The sequence below is a fragment of the Phyllobates terribilis genome, unplaced genomic scaffold (assembly GCF_046119375.1).
Source record: "Phyllobates terribilis strain yellow unplaced genomic scaffold, ASM4611937v1 Scaffold_2__4_contigs__length_985480577, whole genome shotgun sequence".
NCBI classification, from domain to species: Eukaryota; Metazoa; Chordata; class Amphibia; order Anura; family Dendrobatidae; genus Phyllobates; species Phyllobates terribilis.
The window spans coordinates 206,228,083-206,254,049 of record NW_027362762.1 but is presented as its reverse complement, the minus strand read 5'-3'; the positions used below and the strand labels follow the sequence as shown (position 1 = coordinate 206,254,049).

The window sequence follows — 25,967 nt, the reverse complement described above, 5'->3', positions numbered from 1 at the left end:
TGAAAAATGCAGCTTATTACAGTTCTATCAAAGTGGATGGGATTTATAGAAATCTCAGGCCCCCTTTTTTATTTTCCCATCCACATAGACAGATGATGGCTTGCTTTTTGTAGAACGAGTTGTGCTTTTGCATGACACCATTAATTTTTACCACATAGTGTACTGTAAAAAAATTCCAACTCCCTGCAATACTGACATTGTTTTTTGGGAAATGTTTTTACAGCATACATTGTGTAGTAATTATTACCAAGTACCATGATTGTCCAGGTCAGTACAATTATGTTACCAAACATGTTCAGTTTTTTTTATTATTATTTTAAAGGTGAAAAAAAATGGATATTTGTTCAAAAGAAAATTATTGTGGCGCCATTATTGTGACCTGTAATGCTTTCATTTTTTGGTCGATAGATCTGTGTGAGGGCTTGTTTATTTGCAGGGTGAGTCAACGTTCTTATTCATACCACTTAAGACCAATATGACATTTTGATCGCTTTTCACAGCATTTTTTGCAGCGTTACAGCGACCAAAAAAATCCACAATTTTGGCGTATTTACATTTTTTGGACAACATTTATCAATAGGATTAGTTAATTTCATGTTTTGATAGATCAGACTCTTATGGACGCAGCGATAACACATAAGTGTATTTTTTTTATTTATTTATTTTCCTCACTTATTAGCGCCATTAATTCCACAGCGTTTTACAGACATTATCATCCCTGTCCCCATTGGGGCTCACAATCTACATTCCCTATCAGTATGTCTTTAGAGTGTGGGAGGAAACCAGAGAACCCGGAGGAAACCCACACAAACACTGGGAGAACATACAAACTCCTTGCAGATGTTGTCCTTGGTGGGATTTGAACCCAGGACCCCAGCACTGAAAGGCTGCAGTGCTAAACACTGAGCCACCGTGCTGCCCCTTTTTTATATGTTTTGTTAATTTTTTCATTTTTTTTTTACTTTTTAGTGTATTTGTTAGTCTTTTTAGAGGATTTGAACCTGTGATCCTCTGATCACTTGTACTATGTACCAATACTCCTGTAGCTCTTTAAAAACAATTCCAGAAATAACTTTATATGACTAGTCCATATCTCCGTTACTCAGAAATCAGCGTTTGAATTGATATACAAATGAGGCTGAAGAGCTATTATTGATCTGAAGCCATTGTCACTCCAGCTCTATTTCTGGCTCAGCGCTGCATCCTCCTGCTTGACTGACGGCTCCTTTGCTGGATGTCACACAGCATAGAGGCTGTCAGTCAAGCTAGAGGAGGCGTCGGTGGGCGGGGAATAGACCTGGAGTGACAGAGGCTTCAGCTCTAAAATAGTTCTTTAGCCTCCTTTGCATAAAAATGAAAACATTGATTTCTTTGTAACGGAGGAATGGAGAAGCCATGTAAAGATATGTCTGGATTTCTACCCTTTACATTAGGTGAAATTGATGCTGAATCCACAATTTATGGGACATTATGTAGAATTAAAAATCTACAATCAAATCATACCCTGAAATCTGCTTCTTTGTTTGCAGTATGTATTTGTATTTTTTTTGCAGATTTGGCCACACATGTTACCATTTGTATTTCACTGGTTGAGAGAGGTGGCAAATCCAAAATCCAGAAACACATGAACACTGCAGATTGTAAACTGTCACCAAATCTGTAGATTCTAATTTTCCACAGAATGTGAATAAGGCTCTGAAAACCCCAGTTCATGTGCATTTTACTATCTGCTGTTACAGATCTGAAGCAAATACTTGTAACTATAACCTGATTGCTTTTATTTTTCAATTTAGGTAAAGGGCGATACGGAGAAGTGTGGAGAGGATTGTGGCAGGGGGAAAATGTGGCGGTTAAAATATTTTCTTCTCGGGATGAACAGTCATGGTTTAGAGAGACAGAGATTTACAACACAGTTTTGTTACGTCATGAAAATATTTTAGGTAACATATACAGTAGTTACTTTGATTAGTTAAAAGACAGTGGTCTTGTTCCTGCAATATTTTCCACCCCATTATATAATCCTGCAACATTTTCGATAATCCATTTTGGTTATCTCCTCATTAATTATACACATGCAGTGGTAATGGATGTATGAAATTACTTTGAGGGCTGCCATTCCATAGTATAAAACCACACTCTTAAATCTAGACTGAAGTCTAGACTCACCAAAGGACCATGCATTGCACCACAGGGAGTCTGAACATTTCCAACATACTGTACACTAGGAGAGGAAAGTTTCTGCATATTCATGGACTCAGAACATTATGCTATGCTTTATGCATTGGACTGGGTACAGCAGGGGTCTCAAACTCGCCTGGGTTTATGGGCCGTACATAGAATTAATTTGAATTTGATGTGTGCATTCTTTGCAGGACGAGATGACATTTTTAGTGATATATTTTTTCTTTGCATATACCTTTTTGATCATTTTTTATTTCTTTTTTTATGCCATTTATCGTATGAGTTATGGTACAGTTTTATAGCTAGAGTCGTTAAGGATGTGACAACAACAAAGGTGTACATTTTTTTGTTAACCTTCGTACATAAAAAAGCATTTTTAGTGGAAAAATATTTTTTGATTATTTTTTCATACTTTATTTTGAATTTTTTTTTTTACATTTTTTTTTCCTTTTCTTTTCTTTTTGTCCTCCTACTGGCCACATACAGTAATATTGTCTTACAATTAGCTCCACATAGTAATTCTGGCAAACATCTTGTAGTAATGTCCCCATCCTGGTCCTCATCTTGTAATAATGTCCCCATCCTGTAGTAATACGTACAAAGAGTATATGCCAGCTCACCTGCTTGCAGCTCAATTAGGTTGAAGAGGAGCACTTAAGACGCCTCACCAAGATGTGAAGTATGCAACAGAAAACCTTATTTTTCAGCTCTAATAAAAACATGAATTTATTCAAAAAATCTTAAAAAGACATAGCCACAAAAAGAGAGGAGGGATAATGGTTTGATAAATGAGGTGACGTGTTTTGGACGTGATTCCTGCGTCCTCTATCAAAGCTTTCTGTGGTGCAATATATGGACGTATGCTTCCACTGCGGAGACGCAGTAAAACACATGTAATCCACACATGAGTTTATCAATACATATTTATCAAAGCTAAGTAACAGGACGTTTCCAAGACAAAGCAGTTTTATTTAAAACATGACACAACAAAAACAAAATCTGCAGCTGAAATTTTTTTTTGAAAAACGCTCATAAAAAAAACCCCACACGTAAACGCAATGAAAAAACGGAAATAACCTAATGCAGCCAATTGGTACAGAAATGCTGCAAAATATCTGCATCATGAAAAATGCACAAAATACTCATCGTATTACTCTCTATAAACAGATGTAATTTTTTATATACATTAAAGATATTGAGTTTCTGCCATTCATTCTGCAAATTATTTGTTCATTATACAAAGCATTCTACACATATCTATATAGTAAAGGTTGATCATTAAACCTACTAAATATGGGGGCCCAGAGATAAGAAACTATTATGAGACATGGGTTTCTGGAGCTGGATAACATGTTTAGCTTCTTTTTTTGTAGGCTTTATTGCATCTGACATGACTTCTCGGAACTCCAGCACTCAGCTGTGGCTTATTACTCATTATCACGACAATGGATCTTTATATGACTATCTGCAGAGGACAACGGTTGATCCAGAAGGTTGCTTACAGCTTGCCTTATCTATTATTTGTGGATTAGTGCACCTTCATGTGGAGATATTTGGCACTCAAGGGAAACCGGCCATTGCACATAGAGACCTGAAGAGCAGAAACATCCTTGTGAAATCCAATAAACAATGTTGCATTGCAGATCTAGGTGAGGCTCAGCAGTAAAAGGAGTCCATAACCCTACTGGGACTATGGGCACCTCATTATCTATATAATATAAAGGCAGTTTCACCAAATAGATTATCCAAATACTGTTTTATATTTTCTTTGTTTTGGTGTTATTTAGTTGAAATAATAAGGAAAGTGGTTTGTTTGAAACTAAACACATGATGACCGTTCCTTAGGATCAATATGAAATTGGTGGGAGGTCAGTACCTAACACCCCCCCAGATCAACTGATATCCGCATAAAAGAGATGCAGCCCCTTACACTGTTTAGTGGCCGCTGCCAGGTACTGCACTCTATCTCCTATTCATTTCAATTGTTTAATTACAGACAACCTCCTTAAGTATCATTCTGTCCTTGTAGAGTTTGCATTGGCCCATATGAGCAAGCCAAGCCATTAAAGGGGTGGTTCAGTACCTAAAATGTCCTTTTTAAATATCTATCTTCACACCCTAACCACTTTTGTAATTTACACTTTATTACACAATATCCTACACTTCTCCCTATCTAGCTAATCTCTAAATGGGGCTGGGGCTGCACTCGCTTCCCTGCCCCTTCTGGAACAGGACATCATCACGGGGAAGTGCTGCAGTTACTCACTAGTTTCTTGCATCGCCACCCTCTGAAGATGCCCTGGATCCATGGTGATAGACACTGTGGGAGAGGTGAGTGCAGCGCTCGCACTCTGCTTTTATATCCTCTTCTAACTATGAAACAAGATGTCGCCAGGGGACAGAGATAGAAGCCATGAGTGACAGGTTATACTCCCCTCTTGCATCACATGTTGTTTGATGCACATTTTAATCGGCAGCACCATTTATAAATGATAATTTAGAGCTATACCAACCAGAGTATGGCATCCTCAGCCTGTAGGTTAGAGGTTTGGGAATTGTGAAGGTTTTTTTTATATGTTATGGATAACAATAAAATAAAAGTGTACCCTTTATCAGGTCTTGCAGTGGTGCACACGCAAAATGATGACTACCTAGATATTGGTAACAATCCAAGAGTTGGCACCAAACGTTACATGGCACCAGAGGTCTTGGATGAAACAATCCGCACAGGTTCGTTTGAATCTTACAGACAGACCGATGTTTGGGCATATGGATTGGTAGTGTGGGAAATTTGCAGAAGAACAATTATAAATGGTGAGTTTTGAATATATATTTATTTTCTAATGCTGATTGATATTATTCTACAGTCCTGGCTAAAAGTTTTGCAACTGGCATAAATTATGGTTTTCACAAAGTTTGCTGCTTCAGTTTTTATGGTTCTACTTTGCATTAGCTCTAGGTTGTTATGAAAGGTGATCAGATGAATTATAAAAAAAAATAGAGAGTAGAATTCATTAATTTCACCGTGCAAGCAAAATTAATGCAATGCTATCATAGCATAGGGCTAATATACAAAATTATAACGCTAAAGGAAAATGCACACAGCGATGTCACAGTGCAGAAAATAAACATTCGTATGTCCATATTTGGCAGATTGGTCGAAATGCGACTAGCAATTTCTGCATCCCACATAGGTATGCTCTAAAGGAATTTGTGGGTGGTACTAAGAATGTTGAAAGCGAAAATGCAGAATTTTAACTCATTCCCAATATATGACTTAATATTATGTTATATGTCAGGCCCCATCTTTGATGCAGGCTCATAAGCTGAGCCTGCATCTTTCCTGGCAGATGATAGCTGTGCAACACAGCCATCATTTGCTTCTAGCCGCTGCTTTTAAATTCAGGTGTCAATCTCCAATAGCAGCATTTACAAATCAGGGATGGTGCCGTGGGTAAATTTAGAGCAGCAAACTTATGAAATTTTACATTTAACATACGAAAAACAAGGTACAATTCTAAAAAAGTTACAAGATGAAATAGCAAAAAAACATACCTAACATATAAAACAGTGTAAAACAATTACGATTACCAGGGGAGGAGTCCTGAGGAGATAATTTGCATATTCCCACTGCATTTTGGGGTAGGTGAAGAGTCTCCGCGAGCTCAAAGAACACTGGATTTTGGCTGTTGGAGCTGAAAAGAGGACATCGGTAAACCAGGGGAGGAGTCCTGAGGAGATAATTTGCATATTCCCACTGCATTTTGGGGTAAGTGAAGAGTCTCCGCGAGCTCAAAGAACACTGGATTTTGGCTGTTGGAGCTGAAAAGAGGACATCGGTAGCTTTTTTCTTAAGCTTTTTTCACTGTTTTCAGAACATTAACAATAAGAACATGGAAGAGTCCAGGAGCCATTTGGTGAGCTGCATATCCTGCTACATGTTCACAGACTTGCCAGTGGAAAAGCCAAACTTCACATGCCAGAAATGCAAGCTTGTGTCCCTGTTGGAGGAAAAGTTGCGAAATCTAGAAGAGAGGTTAACTACCTTGAAAATCATTAAGGAAGGTGAAGAGTTCTTAGACAGAGCAGAATTATCTCTTCATGATTCAGAAAGAGAAGAAATTCGAACTGCACCCGACGAAACAGAGGAATGGAAGCATGTGACCCACAGAAGCAGGAGGATCGAGAGGCAGTCAGCACCCATACTGCTCAGGAACCAGTACCAGGCTCTCACGCAGGAGAACCATGAAGAAATACAGCAAAATAAGACTTTGCCAGCAATGAATAACCTTGTAAGCCCTCAGAATCCTCCTGGATGGAGAAAGAAGAATGTTGTGAAGAAAAAACGGAGAGTGGTGGTCATGGGGGATTCCCTGTTAAGAGGAACAGAGGCCGCTATCTGCAGACCAGACATAACCTCAAGAGAAATGTGCTGTCTTCCAGGAGCAAAAATTAAAGATGTGTCTGACAGGATATCAAGACTCTTCAGACCTACAGATCACTACCCATTCCTGCTAATACATGTGGGGACAAATGACACCGCAAGAAAGGACCTGGAAACCATCTGCATTGACTTTGAAGACTTAGGCAAGAAAGTGAAAGAATTGGGAGTGCAGGTGGTCTTCTCATCCATCCTCCCAGTGGATGGCCATGGAACAATGAGGTGGAATAAGATTCTACAGGTGAACAACTGGCTACGTCGATGGTGCCGTCAACAAGGATTTGGATTTCTGGATCACGGAATGAATTACCTATACGATGGACTACTTGCTAGAGATGGGGTGCACCTTACGAAGACTGGAAAACATGTATTTGGAAGTCGCCTTGCTACACTCATCAGGAGAGCTTTAAACTAGAACAATGTGGGAAGGGAAGCAAAAGGCCAGAAAAAGCCATACAGCTGACAAATACTATTGAGATCTCTGCTACTGGAAGTGGAAAAGAAGAACAAAGACAAAAAAATCTAAATAATAAAAATATGGGAGGAAGAGAAACCAATCACAAACTAAAATGTGTTTATACAAATGCACAAAGCATGGGCAACAAACAAGGAGAATTGGAACTACTAATGCAGGAAAAAGAATATGATGTCATTGGAATCACTGAAACTTGGTGGGACGATACACATGATTGGAATAAAAGGCTAAAAGGATACAACTTATTTGCAAGAAACAGACTTGATAAACGAGGAGGAGGTGTTGCATTGTATGTTAGAAAAGCGTATATCTGCACAGAGATTGAAGCTTCAGAGACTGGGAGTTCTGTGGAAACTGTTTGGGTAAGAATACAAGGAGAGAACAACGGAAAGGACACCATTGTAGGCATTTACTACAGGCCACCTGGGCAAGCTGAAGATATGGATGAACTCTTTATGTATCAAATGACCAAGTTCTCCAAAAAATATGACGTAGTGGTCATGGGAGATTTCAACTATCCAGACATTTGTTGGGAATCTCTCTCAAGTAAAACTAACAGGTCAAGCAAATTCTTATCCTCTCTTGCTGACAACTTTATCTTCCAAAAGGTAGGGGAGAAAACAAGGGGATCTGCTACTTTGGATCTAATCCTTATAAACAGGGAGGAAATGGTTGAGGAGGTAAAGGTGGCTGGGACCCTAGGAGGCAGCGATCATGCTATTATAGAATTTTGGATAACTAGAGGAGGAAGACATGTGAAGACTCAAACTTCAAGGTTAGATTTTAGAAAGGCAGATTTTAAGAGACTCAGAAAGAGAATAGGAGGGATCCAATGGCTGGATGTCCTTAAGGACAAAAATGTCCAGGAAGGATGGGAAATTTTTAAAAATGAGATTCTCAAAGCACAATCGTTAACAATCCCGAAAAGTAGGAAGAATGGGAAGCATTTAAGGAAACCAGGATGGATGAACACAGAACTTAAACACATGCTAAAAAGAAAGAAAGAAATGTTTATTAAATGGAAAGAGGGAGGCATATCTAAAGAAGATTATAATGCAGTCTGCAGATCCTGCAGGGCACGTATCAGGTTAGCTAAAGCTGACAATGAATTAAGGCTTGCAAGAGATGTCAAAAGCAATAAAAAAGGATTTTGGGGGTTTGTCAAAAGTAAAAGAAAAGTCAAAGATGCTATAGGATTTTTACAGGATGAAAATGGAGAAATGGTAAGAGAGGATGTTGAGAAGGCCGAACTTTTTAATTCCTATTTTGCATCTGTTTTCTCTCAGAAAGAAAATGTAACATCAACTGATCTTCACTGTCCTTTTAAAGGAATAGAGGAATCCAAGTTATCTGTAAACAGAAAGATTGTGAGGGAATATTTAGCTAACATAAATGAGTTCAAGTCTCCAGGTCCAGATGAATTACACCCCAGAGTACTGAAGGAGATCGTAGAAGAAATTTTAGAACCACTCTCCATAATCTTTGAAAATTCTTGGAGAACAGGAGAAGTCCCAGAAGACTGGAGAAGAGCAAATGTTGTTCCTATCTTCAAAAAGGGGAAGAAGGTGGACCCAGGGAACTATAGGCCGGTGAGTCTGACTTCTATACCAGGAAAGATCTTTGAACAAATTATTAAACAACATGTATGTAAGTACATGGATAAGAATGAAGTGATTAACCAGAGTCAGCATGGGTTTGTAACTAACAAGTCATGTCAGACTAACTTAATTTCCTTCTATGACAGAATCACTGACTGGGTGGATCAGGGAAATGCTGTAGATATAGTATATCTTGACTTCAGCAAAGCATTTGACAAAGTATCTCACACCATCCTTATTGAAAAAATGACCAAGTATGCAATGGACCAGGCAACTGTTAGGTGGATTCATAACTGGCTTAGTGATCGGACTCAAAGGGTGGTTGTAAATGGCTTCACATCCAGCTGGATGAATGTCTCAAGTGGGGTACCACAGGGCTCCGTCCTGGGACCTGTATTGTTCAACATCTTTATCAATGATTTAGATGAAGGAATTGAGGGTAAACTGATTAAATTTGCTGATGATACAAAGCTAAGAGGGATAGCTAATACTAGAGAAGAGAGAGAGAGGATTCAAAAAGACCTAAATAAACTGGAGCAGTGGGCAGCAACCAACAGAATGGTTTTTAACAGGGAAAAATGCAAAGTACTACATCTGGGCAATAAAAATGAAAAAAGCATATACAGAATGGGAGGAATAGAGCTAAGCAACAGTACATGTGAAAAAGACTTAGGTATACTAATAGATCATAGACTGAACATGAGTCAACAGTGTGATGCAGCAGCAAAAAAGGCAAATACAATTCTGGGATGTATTAACAGAAGCATACAGTCTAGATCACGTGAAGTCATTATCGGTCTTTACTCCTCTTTGGTCAGACCTCATCTGGAATACTGTGTACAGTTTTGGGCACCACATTTTAAAAAAGACATAGACAAACTGGAGCAAGTTCAGAGAAGAGCGACCAGAATGGTGACTGGTCTGCAAACCATGTCCTATGAGGAACGGTTGCAGGATTTGGGAATGTTTAGCTTGCAAAAAAGAAGACTGAGAGGAGACTTAATAGCTGTCTACAAATATGTAAAGGGCTGTCACATTGTAGAAGGATCATCTTTATTCTCATTTGCACAAGGAAAGACTAGAAGCAATGGGATGAAACTAAATGGGAGGAGACACAGATTAGATATTAGAAAAAACTTTTTGACAGTTAGAGTGATTAATGAGTGGAACAGGCTGCCACGAGAGGTGGTGAGTTCCCCTTCAATGGACGTCTTCAAACAGAGGCTGGACAGACATCTGTCTGAGATGATATAGTGAATCCTGCTTTGAGCAGGGGGTTGGACCAGATGACCCAGGAGGTCCCTTCCAACTCTACCATTCTATGATTCTATGATTAGATCGAGGAGCGATTCTTTGCAGTGGAGATCACCGCAGAAATGTCAACAGATCTAATTCACATTGTCTCTCCTGGATCTAATCATGAGTTTTTCTGTATGAGATAATATAAAGGGTCTCATCCACATCGCTAGCCTCCTCCTGGTCAGGTGAGAGGAGGATGGCTTATGCAAGAAAAGATGGGTGCATAATTCTAATTTATGTCATTTTTTCCCACAGGAGTTTCCTAGTGTAATAATATGACCGCCATATTTCCAAGTATACTTTCTCCATCTTACACACACCAAACACGACTATGATATATCCAGAATTTTGATTGATATTACAATTCTTTGATTTCCCACACTCAAAAATCCTGCCACTTTAACCCACAGAAATAATTATGTACCCTGATCACAGATATCTCTGTGGATGGTGTTGATATCAGATTATTATACTTATGAAATGCAAATATTGCATTTCCATTGTCATGTGATGTCCCTGGTATGGACTGGAGATGTCCAGTCTACTTCAAGGGCAATTGACCCGCATTGTATATTTTAGCACCCCTATGCTAACAAGGGAACAGGCAGAGAGCCTTTAGTCTTACTGTAGACTGGCTCCTTGCTAATTTTATTAGGACTCATGGAGGAGATGTTGCTAGGTTTCCAGTGATATTGGATTTTAATTAATCTAATCCATAACTCCTCCATGATAATATATAACAAAAGGTTCAAGTCCCCTAAGAAGACTAAAAAATAAAGTAAAGTAAGGCTATGTGCACAATGCCTCTGTGTGCCTAGTCTGCTGTATACTGTAATGTTACCATAGACCTGCATTCACCAGATGTAGGCCAAAAGTTTGTTCTTTCTGCCTCCGTCTGGCTAGTATGCAACTATATACCATTTATCTAATGATATAGGGAAGAGCAACTGACTGAACTTTCCTATACAGTAGACCACTGCAAAGATACGTATACTGTGGGGTATACGTTTCTTTACAAAGGGTCTCTGTGATAGATGGCCATTGGCAGGCGCAAAACGCCTTAGTGTATGTACCCCACATTGGCCACAAAGTATGGGCATAGCCTTAAAGGGAACCTGTCACCATAAAAAAACACTATTAACCTGCAGATATGGGGTTAATCTGCAGGTTAAATAGTGTCATTAACGCTATTGTAAATGGCTTCACCCAACCAATAACGATGAGTGGAGAAAAAGTTTTTTTTGTTATCATTCATATTCTCTGAAACAAGGCCAAGAAAGGAAAAATTCTGCCGGGGTATGTAAACTTTTGAGCACAACTGTATGTTGGCGGAAAAAATGAAAAAGTTATTGCTCTTGGAAGGAAAGGAGTAAAAAAAGAAAAAACTGAAAATCTCCCGGTCGGCAAGTGGAGGAACCATGTGTGAAATTGTGAAAGAGACATGAAGTAACTTTAAGTATAACACTATAAATAAAGTTGCATGAAGTCATATAATGCTCTGTTAGGTTCAATATGTACAAAACAAGGGGAGAAAAATGTGATTATTCCACAATTGTATTCTGTGAGTTTCTTACGAATTCCGACCAAAAAACCTCTGTATCCCTCTGAGGCATAATATTGCTGTGCTCATTAGCCTACATTTGTGTTCTGATTTAAACGGTTAGTATTTCCTTTCATCTTGTCCATAGAAACCAAGTTTAGATTTAGGGGTTTTGTGCATATTAACAATATAAGCAGCTTTTTGAGATGGTGAGGGGGGCAGTTTTTATATATGATATCAATAGAAGTGCAATGTATAAGACTAGGACACCAGTACTTCTGTGGGAATCTCATACTGACTTGTTTAATATGTGATGTAATATTTTTACTTTTTGGACAAAACTAATTGTATTTATAGTCATTTCCACAAGGGGGCAAAGAGTTGCATTATAATGTGGTGAACAAAAGTTTTGAGACTGACACAAATTTTGTTTTTTACAGTTTGCTGCTTCAGGGCTTTTAAATCTGTTAGTCAGATGTCTCTGGTTACTGAACTACATTTATCAGCATTTCATAAGTTTTTATACTTTTATTGCCGAATACATCTAATTTATGTAAAGACTCAATATTTACAGTTTTGACCTTTTATGTTTTAAGACTCTCATCCTGGATATCAGCTTCTATGCCAAATCCTGCCTGATTGCAGCTCATTCTTACCCAATCAGTGCTTGGAGTTTATCACAATTTCAGTGTATTTGTTTTTCTTCCTGCTTTTTGAGGATTTACCACAGATTTTCAGTAGGATTGAGATTTGGGGAGTTTCCTTTCCATGGGTTCAAAATTTCAATGTTTTGTTCACCGAACCACTTGGTTATCACTTATATTGTGACATGGTCTCCATCATTCTGAAAATAGCGTTATTCATCACCAAACTGCTAATTACCATTCTTTATTCATGGCAGTGTTGTTAGGCAAGACTAGACTTGAGATGAAAAGCAACCCCACACATGAATGGTCTCATGGTTTCATGATGCTTTACTGTAACACAGGACTCACAGGACTCATGGTAGTGCTCACCTTTTCTTTTCTGGACAATCATTTGTACAATGTTACAAACAGTCTGAAGGGGGTTTTATTAGAGAAATAACTTTACCAAAGTTCTCTGCAGTTCAGTCCTGGTACTTCCTGCAGAATTCCAAAAGCTTTTGCCTCACCCGCCTGTAGCTATTCCAGAGCAAGCTCTGCACTGGTGTTGACACAATCCTGTAGCGGAATCCTCTATAGGAGATAGTCCTACCACTAGTTAGACTTTCTTGTACACCCTGAAACCTTCTTCACAGCCATTGAATTTCTTTCTTTGAAGTTAGTTCTTAATGATCTGATAAATGGTTGATTTTACAAGCAGCAATGCTCTTGCCTATAAAGCCTCATTTGATGCAAAGCAATGATAATTGCATGTTTCCTTGGTAGCCACCATGGATAACAGAAGAAAACAATTATTTCAAGCACCAAACACCTTTTAAAGGGAATCTGTCACCCCCCTTTGGACCTATCAGACCTCTAATATGGGCATACAGGTGATAGAAATGTGAATCTATACTTACCTATATGACCCATATGCCCATATTAGAGGTCTACTTGCTTTGCAATAGCTTTTTATTAAATTAGCTCTGACAAGCTTCGCGTCCGGGGGACGCTAAGAAATCACCGCCTATTAGCTTAATTTCCATATCCCCCCCCCCCCCGCACGTCACAGTGCCCTGTGACGTGCAGCTCCCTGCCGGATCCCGCGCCTGTGCAATTTACCCTGTATGGGAGTCGCTCTTCTTCCTGCTGTCTGTGTAGCCTTGTGGAGCAGGAAACTTGTGCGCATGCGCCGGTGAGTCACTCTGTCAATTCTTTCAGCGTTTTTGCAGATCTTTTTACCCACTCAAATGAATAGGTAAAAAATACAAGTAAAAACAATGCAAAAAAAGTACTTAGAAACGATACAAAAACAAAAGTAACGTACGCAGCATTTTTCCTGCCACCACAATGGTTTTTGGTACACAAATTAACCGCTACAAAAACGTCATGTGTGAACATACCCTTAGATTGTAGCTTCCCTCCAATTTTTTCAGTGGGGCATATTTATCAATTAAGTTATTCCAGTTTTGTGATGAAATTGAATGAGATAGAAGCATCGTATTAATATAGTCCTCCCCCATGCTTCCTTATTTTATGGCATCCTTTTCCGCATGCTAATCATTTACTAATAATTTACACCAAAAATGTTTCAGTGTAGTGAGCGATATCACATACAATTTGGGAGGCCCAGCAGCTGAGCCATGTTGCACAGGAGGCACAAGACACAAAATTCCATATTAGTGTACAAATATGTGATCTTAGCATTAGTAAATATGCTCCAATATGTGGAATAAGCCATAAAGCTATAAAAGGCCACACATGGAACATGCTGCATTTTATAGTGGAAAATAATTCAGTATATATGGTGATCTGTAAATTCCTAGCAAATAAAAGTACACACCTAGGAGGGATAATTACTTATTCTAACAGGCTTAAGAAAAAGCCCGCTGTCATAAAATACTGAAAATGTAATATTTGACACACGCTTAGAAATAAATTTAGCACCAAATGAGTGCCCCAACTTATTTCTTAAAATGAAAATCAAACTTTTACATACATTATAGTCTGCCACAGATTTCTGCTATAAATCACGCCAATTTTTTTAAAAGAAAAGTGTCAAGGACGATGGAAAAAGGGCAAAAAATCGCCCACTTTTGTGCAAATACAAACAGCACTGTGGCTTAGTTTTGGGGTCCTGAGTCCCAACCCCACCAAGGACAACATCTGCAAGGAGTTTGTATGTTTTCCCCGTGTTTGCGTGGGTTTCCTCCGGGTTCTCCTTTTTCCTCCTAAACTCCAAAGACATACTCATAGGGAATTTAGATTGTGAGCCCCAATGGGGACAGTGATGATAATGTCTGTAAAGCGCTGTGGAATATGATAGCGCTATATAAGCAATGCATAATAAATAAGCAATGCACAATAAAATGTTTGTTTTGCTAATAGTATGGCCCTTAATAAATTCCCGATCAATATGTGCTGTAGTAAAAGATAGCAATGGCAAATTTGAAAGAAAATACCAAGTGTAACCTTAGCATTTGTCACTGACCTCTTAAGCTTGCCCATATGTTTCCACCCCTGCAGACAATAAATACATTAGTGTGCCCTTAACCTCGGTGCATTTATTAATTAAACTGGAAATAATTGTACAGATAATTAGCTTTATTTGGCTAGCGGATCAGGTTGGATTGTGCAAATCAGCAAACTTTGCTGTAATCCAGATTCCGAATCAGTTCGCTCATCTGTAATTGTAACGTGTTAATAGGGTATTAGGCGTAAATCGGCTACATCTTGTAAAACATTCACAGCGCTGCCACTAATCCTCTGATATAAATACGTGGCAGCTTGCACAGACCTGTAGATCTGTTTTACACTTCTACACAAGAGAACTATTTCTCATTGCACTTGACAATTAATTGTTTAGCTAAAATAATCTGACAAGGCAGAACTTGATGCTTCTATTGGAACAGAAGCGGACACGGCGGGCCTGCTAATCAGCCCTTTGATTTCAACTGCTTGTGTTTTCCACAAAGGATTAGCTGTAAATTATAAACACTGTAATCTGGTGTCAGCACCCAGGTCCATGATTAAAGCGGCCATTACATTCAATCAGCGCTCTGTTTATTCAACACTGATTAGGAAACTAGCAGCATCAGTGGAGCTTGGATCGCTGCCATGCTTCCTGCAGCCTCCTGCTATAAATCTGAAATACAGGACAATTTCCACCAGAAAAGAGTGGCACCAGCGCACAGAGTGCATGTTGTGATGTGGAAAATAGCTGCACTTTTGACACAGAGTCTATTCCAGCTTTGCAGTTCAGTCACAACACTTATACGGAGTCTGACTTTCACCCACAGAATTCCTCCAACACTAATGATTCTAGAACGCCTGGTGGGTGTTAATGGCAGAAGGAAGAAACGTGTGCCAAGTACTAATGAGCAACACATGAAGAGAGTACATGTGTGCGCTTATGTGTAGCAAATGCGAAACAGCACTGATGTCAATATATATAATGTATAGGCTTTAAGAGGATCTGAAATTTCAAACTAGACTAAACTAGCTATTGCCACCCTTGCCCCCCCTCCCGTCCTCCCATAACAAGCTAAAACTGCTTCTGGTGTACCATACTCATGCTCTGAAACTTTACATCCACTCTTTTTTTAGTGAGTGGATGTTTCCTCTTCAACAGCATGTGCACAGTACTATATGTGCTGGAACGTACTTTCCCTTCAGAACACGCATTGCCCTGCAAAGCCTCACAATTGCCCTGCAGAAATCATTAGCTCACAATGTCACTTGCAAATTTGCATCTATTTTGTTTGTACTGAGACTATATAGTATTCTGTAAATTGCAGGCTATGATTTATATGTCAAACTCAAACACACAGAGGGCCAAAATGAAAAACTTGAACAAAGTCGCGGGCCAACCAGTATACACATAGGCGGATTATAATGAGGGCAATCTGGGCTACCGCCCGGGGCCCTGGGGCTCCGGGGGGGTCCATGGCCAGATTGCCCTCATTATAATATGTGCGGCGCCGCGGCACATACCGGCAGTCAGAGGCGGGGGGCCCCCGGACCGCTCCCCCAGCAGCGGCGCACTGCCGCTGCTTCTTCTTCGGCCGGACCAGCACTGCACCTGTTAACTTCCCTGTGCTGGCCCGGAGACACGGCCATGTGCGCGGCCGTGTCTGCTAGTGTGACGTCACGCAGTGCGCGCCCTGCACAGCTACTTACCACCGGAGAGGAGCTGGACGATGGGAGCCGGGGGATGGTGAATGAGTGTGTGTGTGAGTGTGTAGTGTGTGTGTGAGTGTGTGAGTGTGTGTGTGCAGATATCATTGTGTGATGTCTGTTTATATGTATTTTTGTGTTTCAAATGAGTTTATGCATGTATGTATGTGTGTATATGTCTGTATATGTTTGTGTGTGTGCGTGATTGCATGCGGCCTCCCGCTGTATCTGGGGGGGCGCCATGCAGCCTCCCGCTGTGTATAGATGGCGCCAATGGGCCCCCTGCTGTGTATAGATGGCACCGTGCGGCCCCCTGCTGTGTATAGATGGTGCTGTGCGGCCTCCCACTGTATCTGGGGGGGCGCCGTGCGGCCTCCCATTGTGTATAGATGGCACTGTGCGGCACCCTGCTGTGTATAGATGGTGCCGTGTGGCCTCCCGCTGTGTACAGATGGCTACGTGCGGCCTCCTGCTGTGTATAGATGGCTACGTGCGGCCTCCTGCTGTGTATAGATGGCTACGTGCGGCCTCCCGTTGTGTATAGATGGCTACGTGCGGCCTCCTGCTGTGGATAGATGGCTACGTGCGGCCTCCTGCTGTGTATAGATGGCTACGTGCGGCCTCCCGCTGTGTATAAATGGCTATGTGCGGCATCCTGCTGTGTATAGATGGCTACGTGCGGCCTCCCGCTGTGTATAGATGGCTACGTGCAACCTCCCGCTGTGTATAAATGGCTATGTGCGGCCTCCTGCTGTGTATAGATGGCTACGTGCGGCCTCCTGCTGTGTATAGATGGCTACGTGCGGCCTCCTGCAGTGTACTGATGGCTACGTGCGGCCTCCTGCAGTGTACTGATGGCTACGTGCGGCCTCCTGCTGTGTATAGATGGCTACGTGTGGCCTCCTGCTGTATATAGATAGCTACGTGCGGCCTCCTGCTGTATATAGATGGCTACGTGCGGCCTCCAACTGTGTATGGGAGGATTGTGACAGCTCATATTGTGTGTAGGGTCTCATACTGTATATAGGGGATGTCATCATACTTAATTGTGCTCAATATTAAATCATACAATTAATGTAAAAAAAATTATTATAATTAATATATTAATATTGTGCCAAATGAATTTCACGTGAACTATCACATGATCTATCACAGGGGATCATGTGACATGTCACGTCATACATCAGGTGTGTGTGTGTGTGGGGGGGCCAGCGCCTTCTAAACTGCCCGGGGCCCTTGCTACTCTTAATCCACCCCTGAGTATACAGTATAATGGGCCCCACATAGTCCTCCATACAGAATAATGAGCCCCACATAGTTTACCATACAGAATAATGGGCCCCACATAGTCCTCCATACAGTATAATGGCCCCACATAGTCCTCCATACAGTATAATGGCTCCACGTAGTCCACCATAAAGAATAATGGGCCCCACATAGTCCTCCATACAGAATAATAGGCCCCACATAGTCCTCCATACAGTATAATGGCCCAACATAGTCTACCATACAGTGTAATGGGCCCCACATACTCCTCCATACAGTATAATGGGCCCCACATAGTCCTCCATACAGAATAATGGCCCCACATAAGGGTGGTGGTTCTGGTGTGGCGGGCCAAATGTAATCACCCTGCGGGCTAGATTTGGCCCATGGGCCAGAGTTTGACATGTATGTCTTAGGATGTCCCATATAAAACAGGACAATTATGAGTATCATTCTGAGCAGGGGCGGACACAGACTGTAGTGGGCCCCTGTGCAAGAAATTTTTGGGGCCCCCCCCCTGCGCTTCATAAGGCAACAAAGTTATGTAAACATAACCCCCCCATGTGCATCTCTCGCCCCCCCATGTGCAGCTCTCATCCCCCCCATGTGCAGCTCTCATCCCCCCCGTGCATCTCCCATCCCCCCCGTGCATCTCCCATCCCCCCCGTGCATCTCCCATCCCCCCCCGTGCATCTCTCATCCCCCCCATGTGCATCTCTCACCCCCCCCACTCCTAGTTAATTAATTGTATTTAAAACAAATAAAACTTGTTATACTTACCCCCATGCGATCCCTGCAGAATCCTGGCGCTCGTCCACGTCGCTGCCACCAGGCTCTCCTGACGTTCGGCCATGTGACGGTGCCACATGCATAGCCATCAGCTTTTGTTTTGGCCAAAAGATTTTTAAAGCCGCCACCACGATAAGGTAGACTCTTCTGGCCGGGCCCTACTCTAACCTATTAAAATTTTCTTAAAATATCCAATACTCTTTTTAGATATATTTTTATTTAGTTTTCTTTAAGGGAATGTGTCATATACATTTTTTTTTAAAATGACCAATAATACCACATACAGGGAATACCGCCACACCATGACCAGACCACATATTACCACAACATAGTGACCGAATAATACCACACAGAAGGGGGAAAAACTGCCACACCATGACCAGACCACATATTACCACCACATTACTAATATTACCACCACATTACTAATATTACCATAAGTGTCATTATACACGGGAGCTCTATACATGGTATGTATAATGTAAGTGTCCAGGTAATCTAGTGATCACCAGTGACATTATACACAGGAGCTCTGTATATAGTGTCAGTGTACAGGTAATACAGTGATCACCAGTGACATTATACACAGGAGCCCGGTACATAGTATATAGTGTAAGTGTACATGTAATACACTGACTCACCGGTGACGTCTCTAGGTGAAGTCCTTCAGCTACGCTTTTCTCCTTCATCCAGCACAGACCGCCATCACGTCTTCCAGCCAGGACTCGTCTCTGCATAAAATAACACAGTTATCTAGAGCACATTCCCCAACTTCTACATTACGCAGCTGAATACAGACGTGCATCCACCATCAATATATGGTTAGTTATTATGCAACCTACCATTCCAAATATAAATTGTAATCCACCACGGTGCCCCCATTAACTGTAAATAGGCACTTAATATATAATTTAATTAGAACCTCTACTCTTTCCGCCAATTTGTTACCAGTTACACTCCTGCATCTGCAACGCCCCCTACTCTATACTTCCTGCTCCCCGCATTCATTATTTACATGCACCCCCTGCCCCAATTCATTATATCATGTCCGTGCTCTCCCCACCCCATCCACCCCATCATCATTTATCATTTACTGTCCCCCACCCCACATTCATTATGTGCAGCTCATTATCCCCCTACTCCCAATTCCCCCATGTGCAGCTCATTTTCTCCCAATTCCCCCATGTGCAGCTCTCACCCCTCCATGTGCACATCTCTCATCCCCCTCCCCCACATGTGCCCCTCTCTCATCCCCCCCATGTGCACATCTCTCATCCCCCTCCCCCACATGTGCACCTCTCTCATCCCCCTCCCCCACATGTGCACCTCTCTCATTCCCCTTCCCCACATGTGCACCTCTCTCATCCCCCTCCCCCACATGTGCACCTCTCTCATCCCCCTCCCCCACATGTGCACCTCTCTCATCCCCCTCCACCACATGTGCATTTTCCATTCCCCGCACTCCTAGTAAATTGTATTTAAAAAAAAAAAAAAAAAACTTGTTATACTTACCCCCATGCGATCCCTGCAGAATCCTGGCGCTCGTCCAAATCGCTGACACCAGGTTCTCCTGACTTCCGGTCATGTGACGGCGCCGTCACATGACCGGAAGTCAGGGGAATCATGAAAGCGCTGCCGCAGCAGCGCAGCACTGAGATGTCCCGGACCCGGCGCTTAGCATGGGGCCGGGGCCCCATGAGGAGAGAGACGCACAAGAGGGGGGCCCCCAAGGGGGCCCCTACCGGCTGGGCCCCATACTGGAGTCAGGGCAGTCATGCCCTGATGGCGGCCCTGCTGGAGGCTGGAGGGGCCCCCTCTCCCTCGGGGCCCCATTTCAATGAACCGGCTGCACGGGCGGTAGTTCCGCCCCTGATTCTGAGAGTTCAGAATATTGTTGGGATTTGTGACATGTCTCTTTACATCACTACAAATAGTTATGTCTTCTGTGTCTCGGACGAGAATCAACAGTGAAGAGGTCAGGTGCCATCTGCTTCCGGAGTCTTGACAGAACTGATAAGGGGTGGCTGTGGCCAGTACTTTAAGAGGGCCCTATGGCCACCACAATTATCCAGGCAGTAAGGCCTCACAAAAATTAGCAAAATTAGCAAAAAATTGCCACTACAGCCTGTAGGCATAACATGTTCCTGTCATGCCTTCCTCCATTGAGATACCGGGTGGTATTAGGCTGTGTGCCCACGATGCGTTTTTAATGCGTTTCTGCAGCGTTTTTGCAGCTGCGGAAACGCATTAAAAACGCATGGTAGAAGGGCAGCAAAGTTCCCCAATGATAATCCGCATGTGCTGTGCAGATGCTGCGGAAATTTCCGCAGCGGATTATCATTGTGGAAAAAAACGCAGCACTACCAATTATTTTGCAGATGCGCTGCGTTTTCGTCGCCATTGACTTGCATTAGAACGCGCCAATTCCGCAAGACTGCATCTGTACTTGTGTAATTGGCGCGTTCTAATGTGCGGATGGTACCCGGGTGTAGAAGAGAGGAGAGTCTCATCCACACCAAGGTACCATTAAAAAATCTGTAAAAAAATAATAAAATAAAAAATAAACGTATATATACCTTCTGGCGGCCCGCGGTGCGCTCCTCCTTGCTTCCCGGCACTTCGCAGTGGATTGAAGGACCTGCACTGATGTCAGAGTCATGTGACGGGTCACGCGACGCTGACGTCGGCAGGTTTTTCAATCCACCGCTGCCGGCAAGGGAGAACGGAGTGTAAAGCAGGACACCGGGGGCCATCGGAGGGTAAGTATACATTTATTTTTTTATTTTTAACCACTCTCTCGGGTCACACTATATAAATCCATGCTATTTGCATGGATTTATATAGTGTGACCTAGTTGTCACAAGCACTTTCCAAGTGATGCTAATCGCTTGGAAAGCGCTTGTCAATCCGCATGCAGAAATGTCAGTGAATAACGCTCCATTTCCGCATGTCTCTGGCAGGAAAACGCATGTACAATCCGCATGCGTTTTTTTTCTGCCAGGGAGATGCAGAAACGCTCAGGAAAAATTCCTGAGCATTTCTGCATCGTGGGCACATAGCCTTACAGTCTGCACTAGTCTAGATATATGGTTTATCAAAAAGTGGCAGGTTTATGTTAAAATGTACAAAGGGCAAGCTGGGACATTTATAGAATACATAGAAATAGCTTGAAATGCTAAGGCATCAGTGTTTTTTTATTAGTACAGTATTTGTAAGCCAAAATCAGGAACAGAGCCTCCAGAGAGAAAAACTATCAAGGAAAAATTTACAGCTCTTTTGTGTTTTAGGGCCACTCCTGTTTTTGGCTTATAAATACTAATTGCTATTATTTCAGTTATAGATTGGTGCATTTAAAGGGAATCGGTCACCAGATTTTTGCCACCTAATCTGAGAGCAGCATAATGTAAATCCGACTTGTGCACACCCCATAGAATATCATAGATACAAGTGTTATCTGTGAAAACAACGGATAGCATTCAGCCGAGAAAATCGATTGTGTGCACGAGCCCTAAAAGAGACCTTCTGTAGCATTGGCATCTCTGCCTCCTGCCGGGCAGAGACGCCGTTCCCCTCACCGCTGTGGTCCTGGTCTGGCGTCTTCCTGCTCCCCTGCTGCTGTGGCGCACACCACGCGCAGCTTCCCGGACACTCTGCTTAGGGCTTGCGCGCTCGCTCCCTCTTAAAGGGGTTGCGCGCACCATCCTAAAGAGCCCCCGGCCAATGGCCGGAGGACTTCTCATATATAAGGCACCTCCTCCAAAATGGAGGTGCCTGTGCAAGGTTGTTGTTCCGTGTGCTAACACTTGCTTCAGCCATCAGGTCCCGTTGCCTGTCAGTCCTTCCCGCCAGTCTGTCTAACAGTCCAGCCCCCCAGTCAGTCTACAGTCCAGCCCGTCAATCTGTCTATAGTTCTGCCCACCAGTCTGCCAGCTACCTGCCATGTCCGCCAGCCTGCCTACCTGGAGCTCCTGCCAGTAACCTGCCGTGCCCGCCAGCCTGCCTACCTGGAGCACCTGCCAGTTACCTGCCGTGCCCGCCAGCCTGCCTACCTGGAGCACCCGTCTGGCTTTCTGCCGTACCTGCCTGCTGATCTACCAGGACCACCCGTCTGCCTTCCTGCAGTGCTCATCCGCTGTACTGGTCAGTTCCTGTCATCTGTGTTATGATCTGCAACATGTACTAAGGAAACATAAGGGAAAACTGTCCCTACAGTAAAACTAAGCTGAATCCCTACGATGTAGCGGGCTGCCTGTTCCTAGCGAACAGACCCGCCTTAGTCCTCGGCTAGTCTGAACGAAGACCTATAGCATAAGGGGAGGGGTCCCTAAAAGAACTAAGGACTGGGCCAAAAATGGGACACCTCCTAAACAGAGAAGTTGTTGCAGAACATAAAAAGACAAACAGTCAAAAAGGTACTAGAGGTCCCAGAAGGACCAAATGAACTGATAGAGAAAGGCACAGAAGCACCTGGCTAGAGAAACAGTCAAACACTGAAGTCCAGCACAGCCAAAAGGTCGGAGCTGGAATATAAAGGCAGATGGACACGTGACCGCAAAACACAAGACGGAAAAAACAAATAGGAGGGTTCTAACAGTACCCCCTCTTTTATGAGGATCCTCCGGATCCTCCAGGCCCAGACCTATCCGGAAACCTCTTGTGGAAAGCTGTAACAAGCCTAGGAGCAGAGACATCATCCGTCCTTACCCAGGAGTTGTCTTCGGGACCGAAACCCTTCCAGGAGACAAGATACTGTAATCTCCCTCTATGCCATCTAGAATTCAAGATACGAGAAATTTCATATTCGCCGTCTTCCACCACAGGAGGAACTGTGACAGTGGCATCCCTATCTGACACATCAGCCTTTTTCAACAAGGAAACATGAAACACAGGATTAATCTTCCAGGAAGTAGGGATATCCAACCTAACAGCAGACGGGTTAACAACCTGAAGCACCTTAAATGGACCCACAAACTTAGGACCCAGTTTTTTAGAGGGAACCGCAGGTTCTTTGAGGACAACCAAACCATGTCACCCACAGTAAACAAAACCTCCTTACGTTTCTTGTCAAAATACTTCTTGGACTTCTTGTTAGCCTCTTGAAGGTTGCAACGTACATTAGTCCAAACTCTCTCCAAATCACCATAAAAACTCTCCTTCTCCGGCACCGCCGACCCCAATTTGGAGAACGAACAAAAAGACGGATGTCTCCCAGTACAACAAAAAAAAAGGAGAACACCCAGCAGAGGAGGATGTATGATTGTTAAGAGCAAATTCTGCGAGAGGCAGAAACTGAGACCACACCTCTTGATTGTCCGCCACAAAACAATGCAAAAACTGTTCAACATCCTGGTTCTTTCAGTCTGTCCATTAGACTCAGGATGATACCCAGACGAAAATGACAAATGTACTCCCAACCTGTCACAAAAAGCACGCCAAAAGCGAGCCACAAACTGAGGTCCTCTATCAGAAACAATATCCATGGGAACGCCATGGAGCTTGACAATCTCCTTAACAAATGTCTTAGCGAGTGTCTTGGCGCAGGGCAACTTAATGAATGGAACCAAATGACACATCTTACTAAAACGGTCCACGACCACCCAGATGACAGTAAAACCCTCGGACACAGGAAGATCAGTAATAAAATCCATAGTGAGATGCGTCAAAGGCGCACTAGGAACCTCCAGAAGGCAAAGCAACCCCGCAGCAGGAGTATGTGAAGCCTTTGACCTAGCACACACAGTACAATGACGCACCCACTTGATGACTTCCTTCTGCCATCCAGGCCACCAAAAACTGCGACTGATAAGTCTCTTAGTCTCCAAAATTCCTGGATGAGCTGCCAACCGAAACTCATGACACTCCACAAACAAATCTCTCCTAAAGGCTCTAGGCACGAATAACCTCCCATGGGGAGTGTTAGATGTTAGATGGAGCATCATCTTGAGCTTTCAGAATCCCATTCTCCAAAACGGAGTCCAATGCCGTCACCACAACTCCTTTCTGTAAAATGCTCTCCTCCTCATCGGCACCGACCGTAGGAGAGAAGCTGAGAGATAAAGCATCGGCTTTAACATTCTTAGTACCAGGGATATAGGTAACAGAAAAATGAAACCGAAAAAAAAATGGCCACCTAGCTTGACGGGCATGCAAGCGCTTGGCAGCATCCAGATAGATCAAATTCTTATGATCTGTGAAAACCTGAATAGGAAATTTAGCGCCTTCTTAAAAATGACTTCAATGTTCAAACGCGAGTTTAATAGCCAGCAACTCCCGATTTCCAACATCATAATTCAGTTCGGTTTCCGAAATTTTTTTCGAAAATAAGGCACAAGGATGTACTCCATCCTTGTTCTCCTGAGACAAAACTGCTCCGACCCCCACCGATGAAGCATCGACCTCGACCAAAAAAGGCTTGGTCTCATCAGGCTGCATAAGGATAGGGGCAGAACTGAACCTCTCTTTGAGATACTCAAACGCTTCAATGGCCTCAGTAGTCCACTGGACCGTATTCGCACCTTTCCTGGTGAGATCGGTCAGAGGCTTAACAATTACAGAAAAATTCTTAATGAATTTCCTTTAATAATTGGCAAAACCCAAAAATCTCTGTATAGATTTCAAACCAATAGGCCTAGGCCATTCCTACACAGCCTGAACCTTCACCGGGTCCATCTCAAAGCCCTCGCTGGAGACAATGTAGCCCAAAAAAATAATTTTCTGCACAGTGAACTCACATTTCTCCAGCTTAGCAAAGAGTGAATTATCACTCAATAACTGCAAGACTTCACGTACACTCTGAAGCAATGGTAAGACCAAAAGGCATCACCAGATTCTCAAAATGACCTACCGGAGTGTTAAAAGCAGTTTTCCATTCATCACCCTCCTTCACTCGTAACAAATTGTATGGCCCCCGGAGATCAATTTTAGAGAACCACTAGGCTCCCACCAACTGGTTAAACAAGTCAGGAATTAACGGCAATGGGTAGGAATTACGTACGGTAATCTTATTAATTTCACGAAAATCTAGACATGGACGTAAACCCCCGTCCTTTTTTTTAACAAAGAAAAATCCAACTGCCACAGGTGACTTAGAAGGTCTAATGTGACCAGCAGCCAGTCTAGTCTGTATGTACTCCTCCAAGGCCTTTCTTTCAGGGATAGTCAGATTAAACAAGCAACTCTTGGGAAGAGTAGCTCCAGGAACAAACTCAATGGCGCAATCATAATCCCTATGAGGAGGTAAAACTTGCGACTCCTCCTCTGAAAAAACCCTCTAAAAATCTTGAATAGGTACAGGTAATTACCCTTTTTCCACAGCCGCAATGCGACCATTACAACATTTGTCATAGCACTTCGGACTCCAAGACTTAATCACATTAGTAGACCAGTCCAGCAAAGGATTGTGCAGTTTTAACCAAGGCAATCCTAGAACGACCGGAGAGGGTAAATTATCTCATACAACCAAGTCCAAAATTTCTTGGTGAACTCCATTGATAGTGAGGGGAAATGCAGCAACCTTGTGAGTAATACATTTCAAGGGAGTGTTATCAATTGCAATCACAGAAATAGGTGATGACAAAGG

At 42.6% G+C, this 25,967-nt stretch overlaps 1 protein-coding gene across 1 annotated transcript in view; it reads left to right on the top strand.

Moving 5' to 3' along the window:
- ACVRL1 (activin A receptor like type 1) overlaps positions 1–25,967 on the top strand; it is a 126,276-nt gene that overhangs the window by 76,130 nt on the left and 24,179 nt on the right. The window contains exons 6-8 of the mRNA XM_073663826.1: positions 1,794–1,940; positions 3,555–3,830; positions 4,798–4,995. Coding sequence (XP_073519927.1) covers positions 1,794–1,940; positions 3,555–3,830; positions 4,798–4,995 — 621 coding nt within the window. The remainder of the gene's footprint in view (positions 1–1,793; positions 1,941–3,554; positions 3,831–4,797; positions 4,996–25,967) is intronic.